The sequence below is a fragment of the Chionomys nivalis genome, chromosome 1 (genome assembly GCF_950005125.1).
Source record: "Chionomys nivalis chromosome 1, mChiNiv1.1, whole genome shotgun sequence".
NCBI classification, from domain to species: domain Eukaryota; kingdom Metazoa; phylum Chordata; class Mammalia; order Rodentia; family Cricetidae; genus Chionomys; species Chionomys nivalis.
The window spans coordinates 185,281,823-185,297,468 of record NC_080086.1 but is presented as its reverse complement, the minus strand read 5'-3'; the positions used below and the strand labels follow the sequence as shown (position 1 = coordinate 185,297,468).

The following is a 15,646-nucleotide window of genomic DNA, read 5'->3' as shown; positions in this document are numbered from 1 at the left end:
GGCATATTTGATCACTGCAAAGGAAGGGGGCATAACCTACATAGAGGAAAACCGCTTGCTGGGTAAGCAGGTGCACTTCAGTTCCCATCCCAGCACCTATACAAAACCTGAGCATCATCCCATCTCATGACATGCATTAGAAGAACAGGTCTAGGGAGGCAAAGGCAGGTGGATCCTGAAAGCTCATTGGCCAGCCTGTCCAGACAAAATGTTGAATTTCAGGATCACTGAAAGACTTGCTCTCCAAAGAGCAAGGTGAACAGGAATAGAGGACAGTACCAGGCTCCAACCGCTGGCCTCCGTATGTTCACACAGGATCAAGTGCACCTGCACACACACAAGTAGACCACATGTATTCATGCACATGAGTGCACACAGAAAAAGAAAAGGATTATTGTACAACACAAAGCCTTAAATCTTACATAAAATCATTGTTTTTTGGTCTAAAATAAAATCTCAAATCAAGCACCGGTGGATAGTTATGTGATTTAAGGCACTTTTTACCTAACATAGGAATCAGATTTTTGTCCCTGGAACCTACGTTGTGGACAATGAGAACTGAGCTCCTCAGGTTGTCCTCTGACCTCCAGATATGGGCCGTGGCATGCAGATACAAAATTAGTAGATAAACCGGGCGGTGGTGGTGCACGCCTTTAATCCCAGCCCTCTGGAGGCAGAGGCAGGCGGATCTCTGTGAGTTCGAGACCAGCCTGGTCTACAAGAGCTAGTTCCATCAGTGCATGATGTCCTTAATCCCAACATTCAGAAGACTGAAGGACAGTCCAACTCCCTAATACTTCTTTTTTTCTTTTTATTTTTTTTAATTTTCGAGACAGGGTTTCTCCGTAGCTTTTTTTGGTTCCTGTCCTGGAACTACCTCTTGTAGACCAGGCTGGCCTCGAACTCACAGAGATCCACCTGCCTCTGCCTCCCGAGTGCTGGAATTAAAGGCGTGCGCCACCACTGCCCGGCCCTAATATTTCTTAGATGTTTTATACAGTGTGTAAAATAAGTAATATAAATGTTCAAATCCTGCTGTGGGACAATGGTTTGTACCCTGTCAATTGTATTTTAATAAAATGCTGATTGGCCAGTAGCCAGGCAGGAAGTAGAGGCAGGGAAACAAGACTTCTAGGAAGAGGAAAGTTTTTCTCTGCAGTCGTGACCCAATCACAAAAGAAGCAAGATGTGACTGCCTAGCCAAATAAGGTACTGAGCCATGTTGCTAACACAGACAAGAATAATGGACTAATAGAAATTTTAAGAGTTTAGAAGTCTGAGCTACTAGACCAATCAGTTTATAACTAAAAAAAAAAAAAAAAAAAAAAAAAAAAAAAAAAAAAAGAGCTAGTTCCAGGACAGGCTCCAAAGCACAGAGAATCCCTGTCTTGAAAAACAAACAAACAAACAAAAAATTAGTAGATAAATGTGATCAAAGTGTGTACCCTCAAATCAAGAAAACAGCTTCATGATCCACTGTTAAGGCTGGGGAAAGGCCTGGGAAAAGGCCTGGGAAAAGGTCCACAGTGCAGCAAAAGCCAGGATCCCATCTGCACACAAAGGAAATTGCGCTACTTAAAAGTGTAACTTGAATTTAGTGCCCACTAAAGCTTAATGAGTTCCTATTTCATCTTCCGGAAAGATAAACCATTAAAGTCCTATAGCTACGTCTTTTTAGTATATACAGTGCTCCAGAAATCAATGAGACACTTGGAAGGCTAAACAGGAACATCCTTTACTTATGGAAAACAGGATAAAATAATGCTAAAATTAATCGCCTAGCATTGTTCTGGATGAGAATAGAATGACCTATCCTACCACCATCAACAGTGAATACAGACTGATGAAGCTCGCTGTCTTTTCCCTGCTGTTTCTAAGAGCCAGGCATTCCCACAGAAAGGGTGCTTCTAACATTCTTGTGTATGACATTTCTGGGGCAGGGGAGGTCCTGTTTGAAACAGATAAAATATCAACTTGGCACCAATATAAACAAACTACTGTGTCTTAATAGTAAACCAGAAATTCCTGGTTCACTGATGCATGACTTACTTTACTTGGGGTAGGGAGAAAAAAAAAGACAAGCGGTATGTAAGAGAAAAAAAAAATGGGGAAATTTTCATGAAGTATCTGGTACCACTTCACAAGTGTGATAATTGAAGAACTGTAATGACACATACTTTTTATCTGATCCAAACTTCAGGCAGGGCCCAGGATATTGTCAGGAGATGGGGAATGGTTGGAGGAAGAAGATAAAGTGAGGAAGATAGGAAAAGGCGTGAACGCAAAGTAGAGACCTATTTGAATAATTACTTATTCAAAACCCACTGTTCCAGGACGGGATCAGTTCAAACAAGATGCAACTCTGTCTCCAAACTTCTCAAGCTTTTTCCTTGTGATAGTGGGACACTGATCAGCAGGTGCCTCGTTCTTCTAACAAGGACACAGATTCCTTAATTAAAATTACCTAAAACTTGGGGAAATTATTCAATAGGTGGGATTTGCCAACGATCCCTGAGTTTCATATGGTCTTAAGATGAAATATAAAGGATCAAGACATCCCCTAATCCGTGTTTTTCCAGATACAGCCATCTAAACACACTAAGCTATTGCGAGGAGAACATACGAGACCTGGCAGACAGACAAAATTTGAAAGTTGTTTTTTAAGGGTCTCTTGACCGGATTGTACATCCTAATTGCATTGGAATTTTGATAACTGATTAGTTTGAAAAATGTTAAAGAACACACAAAATCCTTAAGCTTAAATTCCATCCTCCCCTCTTTCCTTCTTTGCTTTCTTCCTTTTCTTTCTTTCTTTCTTTCTTTCTTTCTTTCTTTCTTTCTTTCTTTCTCTTTCTTTCTTCTTTTCTTTCTTTCTTTCTTTCTTTGTTTCTTTCTTTCTCTTTCCCTCTTTCTCTCTCTCCCTCCCTTTCTTTCTTCCTTCCTTCCTTCTGTCCTTCCCTCTTTCATTTCTTTCTTTCTCCCTTTCTTTTTTTCCTTTCTTCTTTCCTTCTTCCCTTTCTTTCTTTGTTTTGTTTTTCTCAAGACAGGGTTTCTCTGTGTTGCCTTGGCTATCCTGGAACTCGCTTTGTAGACCAGGATGGCCTTGAACTCACAGAGATCTGCCTCCCAGTGATGAGTTTAAAGGTGTGCTCCACCACAGTCCAGCTCCAAACATATATATACATTTATATATATATATGTTTGTGTGTGTGTGTTGGACTTCGTTTTTTATAGACATGAAGCTGATTCACAATAAAACCAGGGTTTCTGATAAATTATTAGTATAATTTCAAGCTTTGGTCTTAGCCATGGCCTTACTAATGCACAGTAGGGCGTCCATTTCTCCCCATTCATGTGACATTATTCACTACTGTCAAATTTCAAGGCTCCCAGACCCAGGAAGGCGGGGAAAGGTGACTTGGGTCCTCAGGGAATGTTTAGCAATGCCTGGAAACATTTGAGGTTGCCATGGCTGGGCAACAGCATCTACAGCTAGTGGGACAGAAGTCAGGGGTGGATAAACATTACAGGTCATGGGACAAGCCCTTATAGCACAGGATGGTTGGACAGAATCTGCCAATAACGTGGAGGATGATCAAACCTCCTCTAATCCACATGCTGTAATTATCATGAAATTCTTTTAAGAATAACCAATTCCTTAAATACCCAATGATTAAAGTTGTATGTGGGCAATACAGGCCATCAGAAGACGGGTTTGTGATTTGAGGGGAAAACTGAAGGCGAAAATTGACTTTATTCATAGGATTTTTTACAAACAGATTCGAATAAGCCATTAAAAGAACTTTCTTAGACAATGTGATGAGAAAATGCAGGGAGGAAATCCTACTCAGAAGTCCTGATCGATGACTTGGTTGTGCTCTGCCATTGCTTTGATGTGTCATCTAAAGCTCCATGTTATTAGAAGCCAGACAATGAAAGGATCAACGTGGGATTAATATGAAGCTTTGTATCCTCTTCCTTATAGCGGATATGTTTTGGGGCCACTGGAGCATAACCCAACACTCTAGAAGATACAATTGTGAACGTAGATATTTAGCTCTAATGCGGTTCCTCCACTTTTTTTATTTCTTGGAAAAATCTATCGAGGGTAGCATCCATCTATGCTGTGGGAATCATGCTGGTTTAATCCCCTTGAGGGCAATGATAGCTGCCATGGTCTAAGAATAATCCAGTAGGATGAGCAAAATGATTTTTAAGGCAATGCTTTAAAAAAAACTTTAAAAATGAAAATAGTGACATGGGCAAGAATGTCATTAAAATAAGAGAATGAGAGTGTCATCCAGTCCCAACCAGCGGTAAAGGAGCATAGTCAACAAGTCAGCAGGTGAGTCTTCTTGTTCTTCTCAATTCTTCATGGCATCCATTAAATCTAGACAACTTCTGTTTTTAGTTTCAGCTTCAGAACGTCCTTTTCTAAAAATAAACATCTCTAATTTTACAAACGAATCTGTAGCTGAAACTGTCCAATCAAGGGCATACTGATTTCACCTCTTTACGGCCTCCTGTCTCTGCTGCCTGAAAATTCATCATCTCTTTGTAGAGGTTCTGCCACTTGGCCTCTTGACTGCACTGAAAAATGTGCAGGTTCTCCAAAGCCTCGGGAAGGATGAAGCCTGCTGTGCAGCCGTCACCTAGACTGCAGCCATACGGTTTTATTCTTTTCATGGAAGATCTTACATTTTGAGGAAATGCAAGCTTTAGGAAAGATTAATTGGATGTAAACTATCTCTTCCATATCCTGGTAATCAACATGGTGGCCTCCCCTGAAAACTCATGCCTTCTGGAGGAAGCAATCAGAATAGTGGTTCTCAACCTTACTAACGTTGTGACCTTTTAATACAGTCCCTCATGTTGGGGTGACCCCCAACCATAAAATTATTTTGGTTGCAACTGTAATTTTGCTACTGTAATAGATCTGCATAAATAAAACCATAATGTAAATATCTGTATTTTCCGATGGTCTTAGGAGACCCCTGTGAAAGGGTTATGACTCAAAGGATATAAAACACTAATCTAGATCCTACCCATTTCTCAGAAAGTCAGCCTGCTCGAATGAATGCCGGAGAGTGAAGTGCTGAAAAAAATCCTTAGTGTAAGGCCTAAGTCATTCCTTCCCATTCAAAAGAAGTTAACAAAACCAGGACTCTCATGTATAAATGCCAGGATAGCCTGAGGCTCCAGTCAAAGGACTACATGAGGGAGTGGGAGAGGAGCCTCCATGTCCTGGGAATCAACCTTGCCACATTCTGCTCTGTTGCCATACTGCCTTCCGCACACTGAAGACACTCTTTATTTAACTATAGGAGATAGAGAATTTTAGCTCCAAAATAAGTTCCCCGTTCAGCACCTGTCTTTTACTGCTATCGTTGTTTGTTTCGTTTTGTTTTTATAATTTTTATTATTTCCCAAGTAGCGTTTTCTTTTCCTAAAGAACCCTTCAAATCCAGTTCCTACATTGATTTGCTGGTGTGCAGCTGGTTCTAAACCCTCCTGTGCAAGGCGCTGCTTACTTTGGTACTGTCTCTTGGACCTTGGGCAAGCTGCAAGCATCATTCCTTCTCAAATTATATTCACCAAATTTCTGTTTCCAGCAAACAAATGTGTGAGTTTACCTCCCGGTAAACCCTTTATGCCAGCTCCTCCCTTCTGAAGCGCCTAAGAGAATGATCGGCAGACTCCCCTGCCTACCATGACATGGTTTTATGCTTCTGTATACGCTGATGCTCCGAGGGTATTGCAGAATTCGTCTGCATGTTAGAAATTCCTGAAATCTTTGAACAAAATCCCGAGTTAAGGAAAAATCAAGAGTTAGTTGTCGTTTGGAGGTAAAGGAGCAGATTTCTCCTTGGGCTATGATGGTGAAAACTTCTAGACCAAAAGCCTCACATACCCAGTTCTGGGAAAACTGAAGGGTTGGGTACATCCCCTGTCAATCTCTATGCTTGGCTTCTAGCCTCATTGAGCAGCAGTAATGCTGATTGGATGCCTATTGTGAGTTAGGGACCAAGTAAAAGTTTAACATGAATTAACATCAAGATAGCTCTGAGGAGCAGGTGCCAAAGACATAAAGCAACAGGCAACGAATGCAGGCTTTCATATTGCTTACCTCCCAAGTACTTAGAGACCTTGCTCCAGTTTGCACATCTCCCTGGCCAATTTGCCTGCCATTAAGCACCCAGGTCTGAACTGCTAGCCAAGTGGCCCTGGAGGCCCGCTTTGCCCAGCTCCACGGAGCCAGGAGGGTGACTCATCCGGCCGCTTCCCCGAGCTCCTTCGGGCTCTGGCAAGCAACTAGAGAGGTGCCTGCCCTCCCACCCAGAGGCCCGGCGGGGCGGGGCGGGGCTCGGCCAGCCAAGGCCGGGAGCGGGAACCGGCAGCGGGAAGCGGCCACCGCCCGGGCAGCGCGACTTAGGCTAGGCGAGGCCAGGCGAGCGGGGCGGAGCTGGGCGCCGCGGGAAGGGGTGGCCGCGCTGCCCGGGAACGGACCGACCCGAGCCGTTCTCGCAGCACAGCGTCAGCCACAATGGGGCTGGAGACCGAGAAGGCCGACGTGCAGCTCTTCATGGCCGACGACGCCTACAGCCACCACAGTGGTGTCGACTACATAGATCCAGAGAAGTACGTGGACTCGAGTCACGACCGGGATCCCCACCGGCTCAATTCCCATCTCAAGGTGAGTTTCAGCCTGGCCACCACCTAGGCAGGAGGCTGTTGTGAGTCTCTAACTCTCTGTAGGAGGATGCCCCTTCAAGTCCTCCCCAACAATGGCCACTGGTCCTATTGGCACCCTGTTGACCCAGACAGGCGGTCGTCAGGCTCCCTGCACAGTCAGGAATGTTGCCCCAATTCCTGTGTGCCCAAGGTCACCCTAGGAAACGCTGGGAATAGTCTACCCGTCTTTCCTGCAGACTTCCCCTGTTTATAATGCCTCTAGTCCCCCAACCCCTCCAGACAGGTTGGGTGACTGATTGAGTGACAGGTTGGGTCCCTGTGTCTTGTCTCTGCAGCTAGGTTTCGAGGATCTAATTGCAGAGCCTGAGAATACACACTCCTTTGACAAAGTGTGGATCTGCAGTCATGCCCTCTTTGAAATCAGCAAATACGTGATCTACAAGTTCCTGACCGTGTTTCTGGCCATCCCCTTGGCCTTCGTCGCAGGGATCCTGTTTGCTACCCTCAGCTGTCTGCACATCTGGTGAGAAGGGACCCAGGGGTGGATCTGCCTTATAAAGCATACTGATGTTTTTGCCACCTGCCCACTGCTCTTCCTATTTCCCAGGCCAGGTTGCAGAGAGAACGCTTGCATTAGTTCCCAAGCAGTAGCAAGACCTGAGGAAGCTTGAGGGGCAGTGTGCTTTCTTTAGAATAATAATGGTCCTTTAGAATAATAGTTGAGGGTTTAAACAGAAGGAAGCAAGGGCCTCTTTCCCCGGTGTGATTTTTTTCCTTCCCTGCAGAAGGCTGAGCTGAGTGCGGGAGGTGGGGGCTGGAAGGCTGCTTCCTGCCCCAGGCTGCTCTCTCAAGGCCCTGTTGTGACTTGTGCCTGTGGTTCTGGGCAGGTTCTTTCTTTCTTTCATTGCTTCTTATTCAGTCACCATCTGTGCTTGGGCAAAACAAGCGCCATCTCAGAGCAGAACACCACCGCCAGTCTGACCAAGGAAGAACGGCAGGCTTTTGCAAAAAGTGCTGTGGACGGCGCCACTCAGCTTTTGCCATTGGCAAAAATGGTAGTAAGGGAACCAGGTGAGCTAGGAGGTGTTGACAGTGATAGTGTGGCTCACCTACCATGGGTGAATAGAAGCTCAGAGTCTGCAACAATAAAATAAGGCCATTATATTATCGCTTTACCTATGATGTGCAAATGAATAGGACATCTAGTTACCAGAAAAAGAAATTTGGAAATGCGTCATAAAATGCATAGAGCATTTTTAAGCGCTCAAACTTTTCTTAAGGGAAATAGCACATTTCTTCCAGAAATATCCACATTATTCAAAGAATCATCCCCAATGTCACCATAGTTCTCAGGGTGGCTCCTCAAGACGGACCCGTGACACGTGTAATCAGAGGTGCCACCGTCTAGTTCGTCACTTTATATGACATTGCCACACCCTAATGCAGTCTCGGTGCTCAGTGTTAGAACTGTCCAATCCATCCCTTCTTTCTGTCTCTAGCTAAATTCAGCTACTGTTAGCCAGCTAGTTCTTCACACTGAGTCTATTAGGTGCTCTCTGTCTTGCTGAACAAGTGCCCAGAATTTTCCTCGGCTTGCCCACCGCCTGTGAGGGGGCTTTAGATACAGACCGGAATAGTGAGAAAGCGCCATTGAACAGCAATGGGGAGACTGGAAAGGAGGGTTACTTCGTTAGTTTATGATAAACACATATCCAGATGACCAAAGGATCAACAAAGAACACCGATGCAGTCACCTGAGGTTGTAAGCAGTCATGGTGAAAGTGCCATTGATTGCCAGAGAAACCGCCTGCCTTTGTGTGTGTACAGACCCACAGAAGCCAGATGCACAATTATCTCGTCTCTGACATTCCCACACGTGGCTTTTTCTCATGCCTAAATCAACATGTGCAACTGGACATTCTTAATGAACTAAAGCGGCCAATGGCATGTCTAAGCCGGTTATTTTTCCACTTTCAAAAATATAAAAAGCCCAAGGACCCACCACGTGTTGGGATGCTGACTCTGATGCTCATTGGAAGTGCAGGTTTACTGACAATGCTATGTCTTCCCACACCTCCTTGGTAAGAAGTGGAAAAAAGGAATTTTTCATTTGCTAAATGGTGGAAAGATATTAACAACGCTACAGTGACCCAAAGGAGGCTTTTCTCCACCTGGCTTTCCCGGAGTGGGAGGAGTTTTGCATTTGGCATCCGCTGATGACTCATCAGCCCACCTTCCCTTTAGCCACATGATATGTATTATTTAATCTCAGCTTGTTTTTCAAATTGCATTCATGTGGGACATTAATATTTAACTGTCACCTAGCTGTCATCCGGGAGTGTGCATCTATGCTTAGATGTTACTTGGTGCCTTGATGGAACATTTTTTATCATTAAAGGATTACATCCCGCCCCCCAACAGATTAACCAAATCAATGGGAAGCATTGTTAATGAGTAGACCCATTTGAGCAAGACTGGGGTTTGTTTGGGTTTTTTTCTTTTTTAGTTGTCTATTTTATATTTTTTAAACATGGGATTGTTCATTGTTTAACCAAAGAAGAGGAGATAAAAAAGGGACTTTTAACCAGTCACAATATCACCACACATCTGATTGTAGATTTTTGCTTTGACTGTGGTTATTGTTTGGGGAGGCATTTGGTTGGTGGTTTGTTACCATTTTGTTTGGTTGTGAGCACAGAGGCTCACCATGTTGCCCAGGTGGGCCTTGAACTCCTGGACTCAAGGAATCCCTGTGCCTTAGCCTCTCTAGTAGGCAGAACTCCAACTATTCACCACTACAGCTAGATTTTGGATTCTTTGCCCAAACACATAGCAAAAATTGAAATATAAAAATTGAGTTATATTGGATCTTCAGCCAAAAGTTCAGATCTTTAGGACCTGTGGGATCATTCTGTTTGATGCCTCCGTCAGATGCACTCACCATTTGGCAAATAAGCAAATAAATAAATAAGTCAATAAATAAATGAACCATAATCAAAGAAATGTGACTGGGGCATCTATACTCTTATTTTCCTGGAACGCAATGCAAACAGGTGTCCAGTTGCTGTAAACACCATGCTCAGCGTCTCATTCTGGGTGTTTTTGGCACACACATTGCTGCGATAGCCCAATCTTTAAGACACTGCAGTAGGAAAACAGCTGGCACTCCCTGATCTCAGGTTTTTTACCCAATGGCGATATACAGATCTGTAGATTATGGTGTTTGCATGAGAAGCATTTGGTTGGTGATGTCGGGCATTTGTCTTCAGTCTAAACTGTGTGCAGTTGTACAAAAGAAATGATTCATAATGTTGAGAAAACTTCAATTCTATATCTAAGGATTGTTGAGTTCTCTGACACAAAGAGAGAATAACTTGAAGAAAATAAAATGTGTTAGTCATATCCAACGATGAAATCTTCCAACATGGCAGCTGGACTTCGTTGACTCAAAAATGTTGAAGTCCCTTTTAGAGACCAGAGATATAAGGGTTACGAAACTAGAGAAGGATTAGCCTAAGGAAGAGCACAACTGATTCAGAGGGTGACTTTTTAAAATAAACTTTCAGACTTAAACTTCAGGCTTCTATTAATTTGAGGCTATTTTTGTTAAATTATTTTCACTATATATTCTGACTTCAACATAGGCCTATCTATCATTATTTGTTATGTGATAGCATCACGTGGACCTCTTAGGGACATGCAATAAGGCTTAGCCCTGATAACTGGTTCTGTAAGATTTCCAGCCTCTTTTTAATGTGAGGCCATGTGCGGAAGTGACATCCAGGGAGAAACTTGATGCGGACGGAATATGAAGCGCACAGTTGCTCAGCTTTTCATCCTGTTTTTAGTTCTAAAGCACCCATAATTAATTTTCTTATAAAATTGTTTCAAATATTTAGCCATTGGAACAAAACATCACATAAATATAGTCTATGTAGATGGGCAGTAGGAATAATTCAGCGTTCTAAAAATATACCCATCAAACACACAATCGCTGGTCCTTTGAGTTCAATGCAACAGGTCTTTAGTTAAGTCTCATTTCAAGAACAAACCAAGAGAATCGGCCACACTCTCAGCCCTCCCCCCCCCCCGTAATAGTAAAGAAATTCTCCAGGGCCCAAAGTTCACAACTCTTTCACGCTCCCAGGAAACACTATTCACAGGATTGCACAAAATAGTCACCTGAATGATAGAAGAATAGAAAAAGTATCAAAAGAAAAACTATACAAAGGTGTGGGAATACGTCTTTTTCTCTCTGAACTGCACCACACAGCCCTTGTTGTTGAGTGTAATTCCTATGAAAATAACAATATGAAAGAATTCATGACATAAACGATGATAACACGAAGCTGAACAAAATACTAAATGCATTTCTGCTCAAATCTCAATGAAAAGTGAAGTTCAACATATATTCTAGAAGGAAAGACAGAAATTTAAGTATCTACTTAACAGCTTTTTAATAATTTGAAAATGATGAGATTTGTTTCAGTACAACAGAAGCAGGAGACTCCCACCCAGCCTGGCTAAGAGGGGAGGCAAAGAGGGAGGCCACAGGAAAGGCAGGCAGGAAGTAGATCCTCAGAGAAACAGGAAGTGCTAGCAGGTTAATCTTTAGAAGCAGAGGTCTGGCAGAGAAATAAACTGCTTTGTTTATTTTTGTTTTACTGTTTCCACTAGCGTTCAACCAGCCTAAAGAATATTAACATTTATCATCTAGGTGCCTGTTTATTTTTTAAACAGCTTACCTCTTGCACTTCTTATCACTCTGGCCATTGTTCATTTATTTATTTTGAACTGTTGAACCATATTAAAGCAAGTTAAGTCATTCTTATATTTGTTCACGTGTGTGTGTCAGTCCCCTTGGTAACAGTAATTGCTAGTGGTAACACTAACAATGCTTATGTTTCCCTCTTCCCCCCTGCCAGGATCCTAATGCCTTTTGTGAAGACCTGCCTTATGGTCCTGCCTTCCATGCAGACCATATGGAAGAGTGTGACAGATGTTGTCATTGGTCCATTGTGTACAAGCATAGGACGCTGTTTCTCGTCTGTCAGCATGCAACTGAGCCATGACTGACAACTTGGAGTGCAGGCCCAGATGTGTGGATGCTATACTACCTGTTGATGTCGCATCAAGCACTACTGCTCTGCTCACTTCCCAGTTGTTATAGTCAAGAAGACTGTCAGGATGGGACCTGTGTTTAGAAATGTTCACTGACAGATCTTAACAAATAGTGATTTCCCCACCATAAGCCAAGGATTTCCCATCTAATTTTATACCAGTATTAGCAGCACTCAATGTAGGAGCAGTTTTTGCTTTAACAGGAGACATACATTTGTGGTGATGACATGATAGTGATCAAGGGGCAATTTCCTGAAGCACTACAGTCATTTTGTGCATAACTGCTCATAAAAGTATGGGATTTCTTATTTTCTTTTACTCTAGGAGTAAAGCTTTTAAAATTACTTTTCCAGATATCATCAAAAGGCTAGCTAGAGGTAATATATACAAACATTCTAGAAACTTCATGCAGCAGGATAATCTTTAGAAATGCATATACCTATGATAATAACTATCAAATATAATAAGACAAATAAATGTGAAATGTGTTCCTCTGAGATATTAGCCTGTAAGCCTATTTAACAAGATGTTTCATTTTGCTGTATATTTTTGTACCTAATACAAGTGTTACTCTAATTCAATTGCTTTAGAATATTTTTAATATATTTGCCATCTTATTGATCTCATATATAAATTAACCGTCACTACTGCAGGGTAACTTTCTTTGTAAGATTATGCTGTCACATATGAGAATTGCTGTAACTTTTTTGGAATTCAATGTAAAATGGACTGTCTAGGTTTCCTGTCTATTAGTCCTGGCAAATGTATTCTGAGCGTAAGACATGTAGTTACTTTTGTTTACCAGACTTTTTTCTCCCATATAGTTAGGAGTTTAATCTGTATTCCACATTCCTATGAATGCTTCAATTACTTTCAAGTGATTCTGGTGCTAGTTAATAATATTTTTATGACAATGGCTATCTCTAACACCTAAGTACAATTTTTGCTACAGGGGCTCGTGTAGAGAAACATATAGGAGAGTTAACAATTGTGAGGGTTTCTAATACTAAAGTACATGGGTAAATTAAAAAATAACAGTTACAAATTCTCAAGATGTCATCTGGTATGAATTTAGTGACCTATAAAACATTATCCTATGATTTTTCAATTGCAGAGCCCTAATTAAGTATATTCTCGCTATATACTTTATGAAATTGGCATGTAAAAAAATTTCTACATTATAATTACTATAAATTTTTAAATTTGAGAATTATTATCAAAACCTGAATTACCATTTGCTTAAATATCCTCTTGGGTGTCAAATATTTATTCAATGAAAATTACTAAAAATGATTTAAGATTTCCAAATCTGATCAGTATTGTGTGTGGGTGACTGAATTGGAATTCTACTGCAAACTAGATTAAAAGACCATGTCAGGGAACTAAATTGTAAAGGTCATACATTTTAAAATGTCCTCAGAAGAGAGGTCATAGCCCGGTAATAACTTCAAAGTGTTTCCACTAACAGGACTATGGAGATTGTATTATACTGCTTTCAAAAGTCAGTCTCATGGCTTTATATTATTTTTTGTAATTGGAGATTTAAATACTTAGATACATTGAGCAACCAAAAATCTGATAATAAAATACCAATTTAATAAATTATAAGCTTCAACCTTTTAAAATAGTTTTGGCATATTTTGAAGACAATTATGTGTAATTATACACCAAAACCTTCATTTCTAATATATATGATTTCCTTTTCCTAAATAGTAGTGATTATTTTCAAGTGAACATTTATTGAAACTTTTCATGAATCATTTTGTATCAAAAACTCAAATTATGGATAAACCAAATCAAAGTTAAGTAGGCAAATATGTTGGTTCTTTTATCTGGGGCAGTTGGAATTCAGAGGCGAAAATTTTCTCATTATCTAAAATAAACATCTAAAAAAACAGGAAATGAGTTCATTGGTTTTATTATATTTTGTCTTTCTGCTGCGTGCTTCATACAGCTGAAACTGAAGAGTAAGAATCTCTACAAATTCAGTCCAACACATTAAGACTTCCAATAACAAGAACGTGAGTTATTGTTCCAAGATGTGTCTCTTGGGAGGAGGAGATGGGTAAGCGGTTAAAGTGCCTGCCATGGAAACAGAAGGGCTAGAATTAGGATCTCCAGAACCCACAAAGAAGGCAGGTGGGCTTGGCAACCCATCTTCAGCTCCATCTCTACAAAGACAGAGATGGGATCCTCAGAGCCAGCTGGCAGCCTAGTCTGGTCCACAAGTTCTGATTCAATGGAGAAACCCTGCTTCAGTGGACGAGGTGGAGAAAGACTTCCAATACCAATCCTTGGGCCTCTGCATCCATATGTATGCATTCACAGACACACACACAAGCCTGAGCATATGAGAGAATGTGTGCACACACCACAAATGCACATGAGAAAAATGAACGTTTCCTTTTCTGCTACTTGATGAGTAATACGCAGTGGCTTGCTCACAAGCCAATCACCCTTAATCTTCGTAAAGTCTCATTTTACTAATCCTAAATAAACTACTGTCTCCATTCCTAACTCTTAAATGCAAAAGTAATGACAATATAAATCACATATTAAAATACCTTGAATCCCAAAGTCAGATTTATCCAAAATTGTTTTTGGAAAGTAAGTACGTGAAGAATAATTGCTGATATTGGCACGGACCTTCTTGTGGTCAATTAATGTGATAATAAATCAGATATTTGGCTTTTAAAAATGTTCTTTATGGATTAAAAGAACTTTTAAAAACCGTCTTTTTAATAGTCATCGAAATTCCACTAACTTATTTCCAATTCTTTCTTAGGAAGTGGCTGCCTGTAGGAAAAGACTCCTGCCCTAGAACTCAGACATATTAGCTCTACCCTCAGCACCACCATGACTCCTTTGGTTCACCTCCTGCAAATGGCTTAGCTTCTGTGTCTTAAATTTCTTATCTGTAATAAAAAGATTGAATTAAATGGTCTTTTTAATCAAATGTGGATTTCCAAATCCCACTGTTTTCTAAAACAGCAAGATTTGGGTCTGTCTCTTCTTACAAATCTAACAATTTAGTCCAAAAACATGAATAATAATAATAATAACAATAAAGTAATATAGCTCTTGTCAATTATTCAGTTGGGATAAGTCCACAGGTATGCTTTTCACTCTCCCACTGATTATAGGAGTCCTTTTGTAACTTTGGCTCTTTATGACTGAAATTTCTAGATTTTTATGACCTCTAATACTATTATTCTATTCCTTGAATTAACATGTTCTCATATATTTTAATGAATTCAGATTAATTCAAACAACAATATCAATGATTTATCAGTGCATTTTAAATGGTACCCAAAAGGCTTGTGTCCAGAAGGCTTGATCACCTGCTTGTGGTGCTATTGTGAGCTGGTAGAACCTTTAGGTGTCTGGATCTAGACAAAACAAGCCATGTCCTTGGAAGTGTGGCATGGAAGAGGATATTGGGATCTGAGACCCTTCCTGTCCTTTCCTTTTGCTTCCTGGTTGCCAAGAAGTGATCAGTTTACTCTACCACAAGTGTTACCCTTCAGTACAGCCCAAAGGCAACAGGGCCAAGCATCTAAAAGAAAATATGAACCCCAAATAGCCCTCTCCATCTCAAAAGTATCCCAACTGTTTGCCACAGCAATGGAAGCTATTGAGAACCACCCATCCCCACTGCCATCGCCACCGTCAGCCCAGATGTCCACCAGAGCCTGCCAGCTGTCCTCCCCCTCTGCTTCAATCTCTTCTCCACTCTGTGGGGATCCTGGGATTGTGGCAGCACCAAATGCATTCAGGCAATGTTTTCTGAATGAATAACTAGGCAGATAAATACCTAAGGAGAATCCAGGGT

At 41.2% G+C, this 15,646-nt stretch overlaps 1 protein-coding gene across 1 annotated transcript; it reads left to right on the top strand.

Moving 5' to 3' along the window:
• Positions 1 to 6,335: 6,335 nt before the first annotated feature.
• Cav2 (caveolin 2) lies at positions 6,336 to 13,708 on the top strand. Its single transcript, XM_057788844.1, has 3 exons — positions 6,336 to 6,694; positions 7,029 to 7,216; positions 11,619 to 13,708. The coding sequence occupies exons 1-3, from the start codon at positions 6,545 to 6,547 to the stop codon at positions 11,767 to 11,769; spliced, it is 489 nt and encodes a 162-aa protein (XP_057644827.1). The 5' UTR covers positions 6,336 to 6,544; the 3' UTR covers positions 11,770 to 13,708.
• The last annotated feature ends 1,938 nt before the right edge of the window (positions 13,709 to 15,646 follow it).

Bases quoted from the DNA above. Each gene is read 5' to 3' on its own strand.
- Cav2 (XM_057788844.1), top strand. From the start codon at position 6,545: ATGGGGCTGGAGACCGAGAAGGCCGACGTGCAGCTCTTCATGGCCGAC. The intron at 6,695-7,028 runs GTGAGTTTCAGC...TTGTCTCTGCAG, and splicing joins GGCTCAATTCCCATCTCAAG to CTAGGTTTCGAGGATCTAAT. The intron at 7,217-11,618 runs GTGAGAAGGGAC...CCCCCCTGCCAG, and splicing joins CTCAGCTGTCTGCACATCTG to GATCCTAATGCCTTTTGTGA.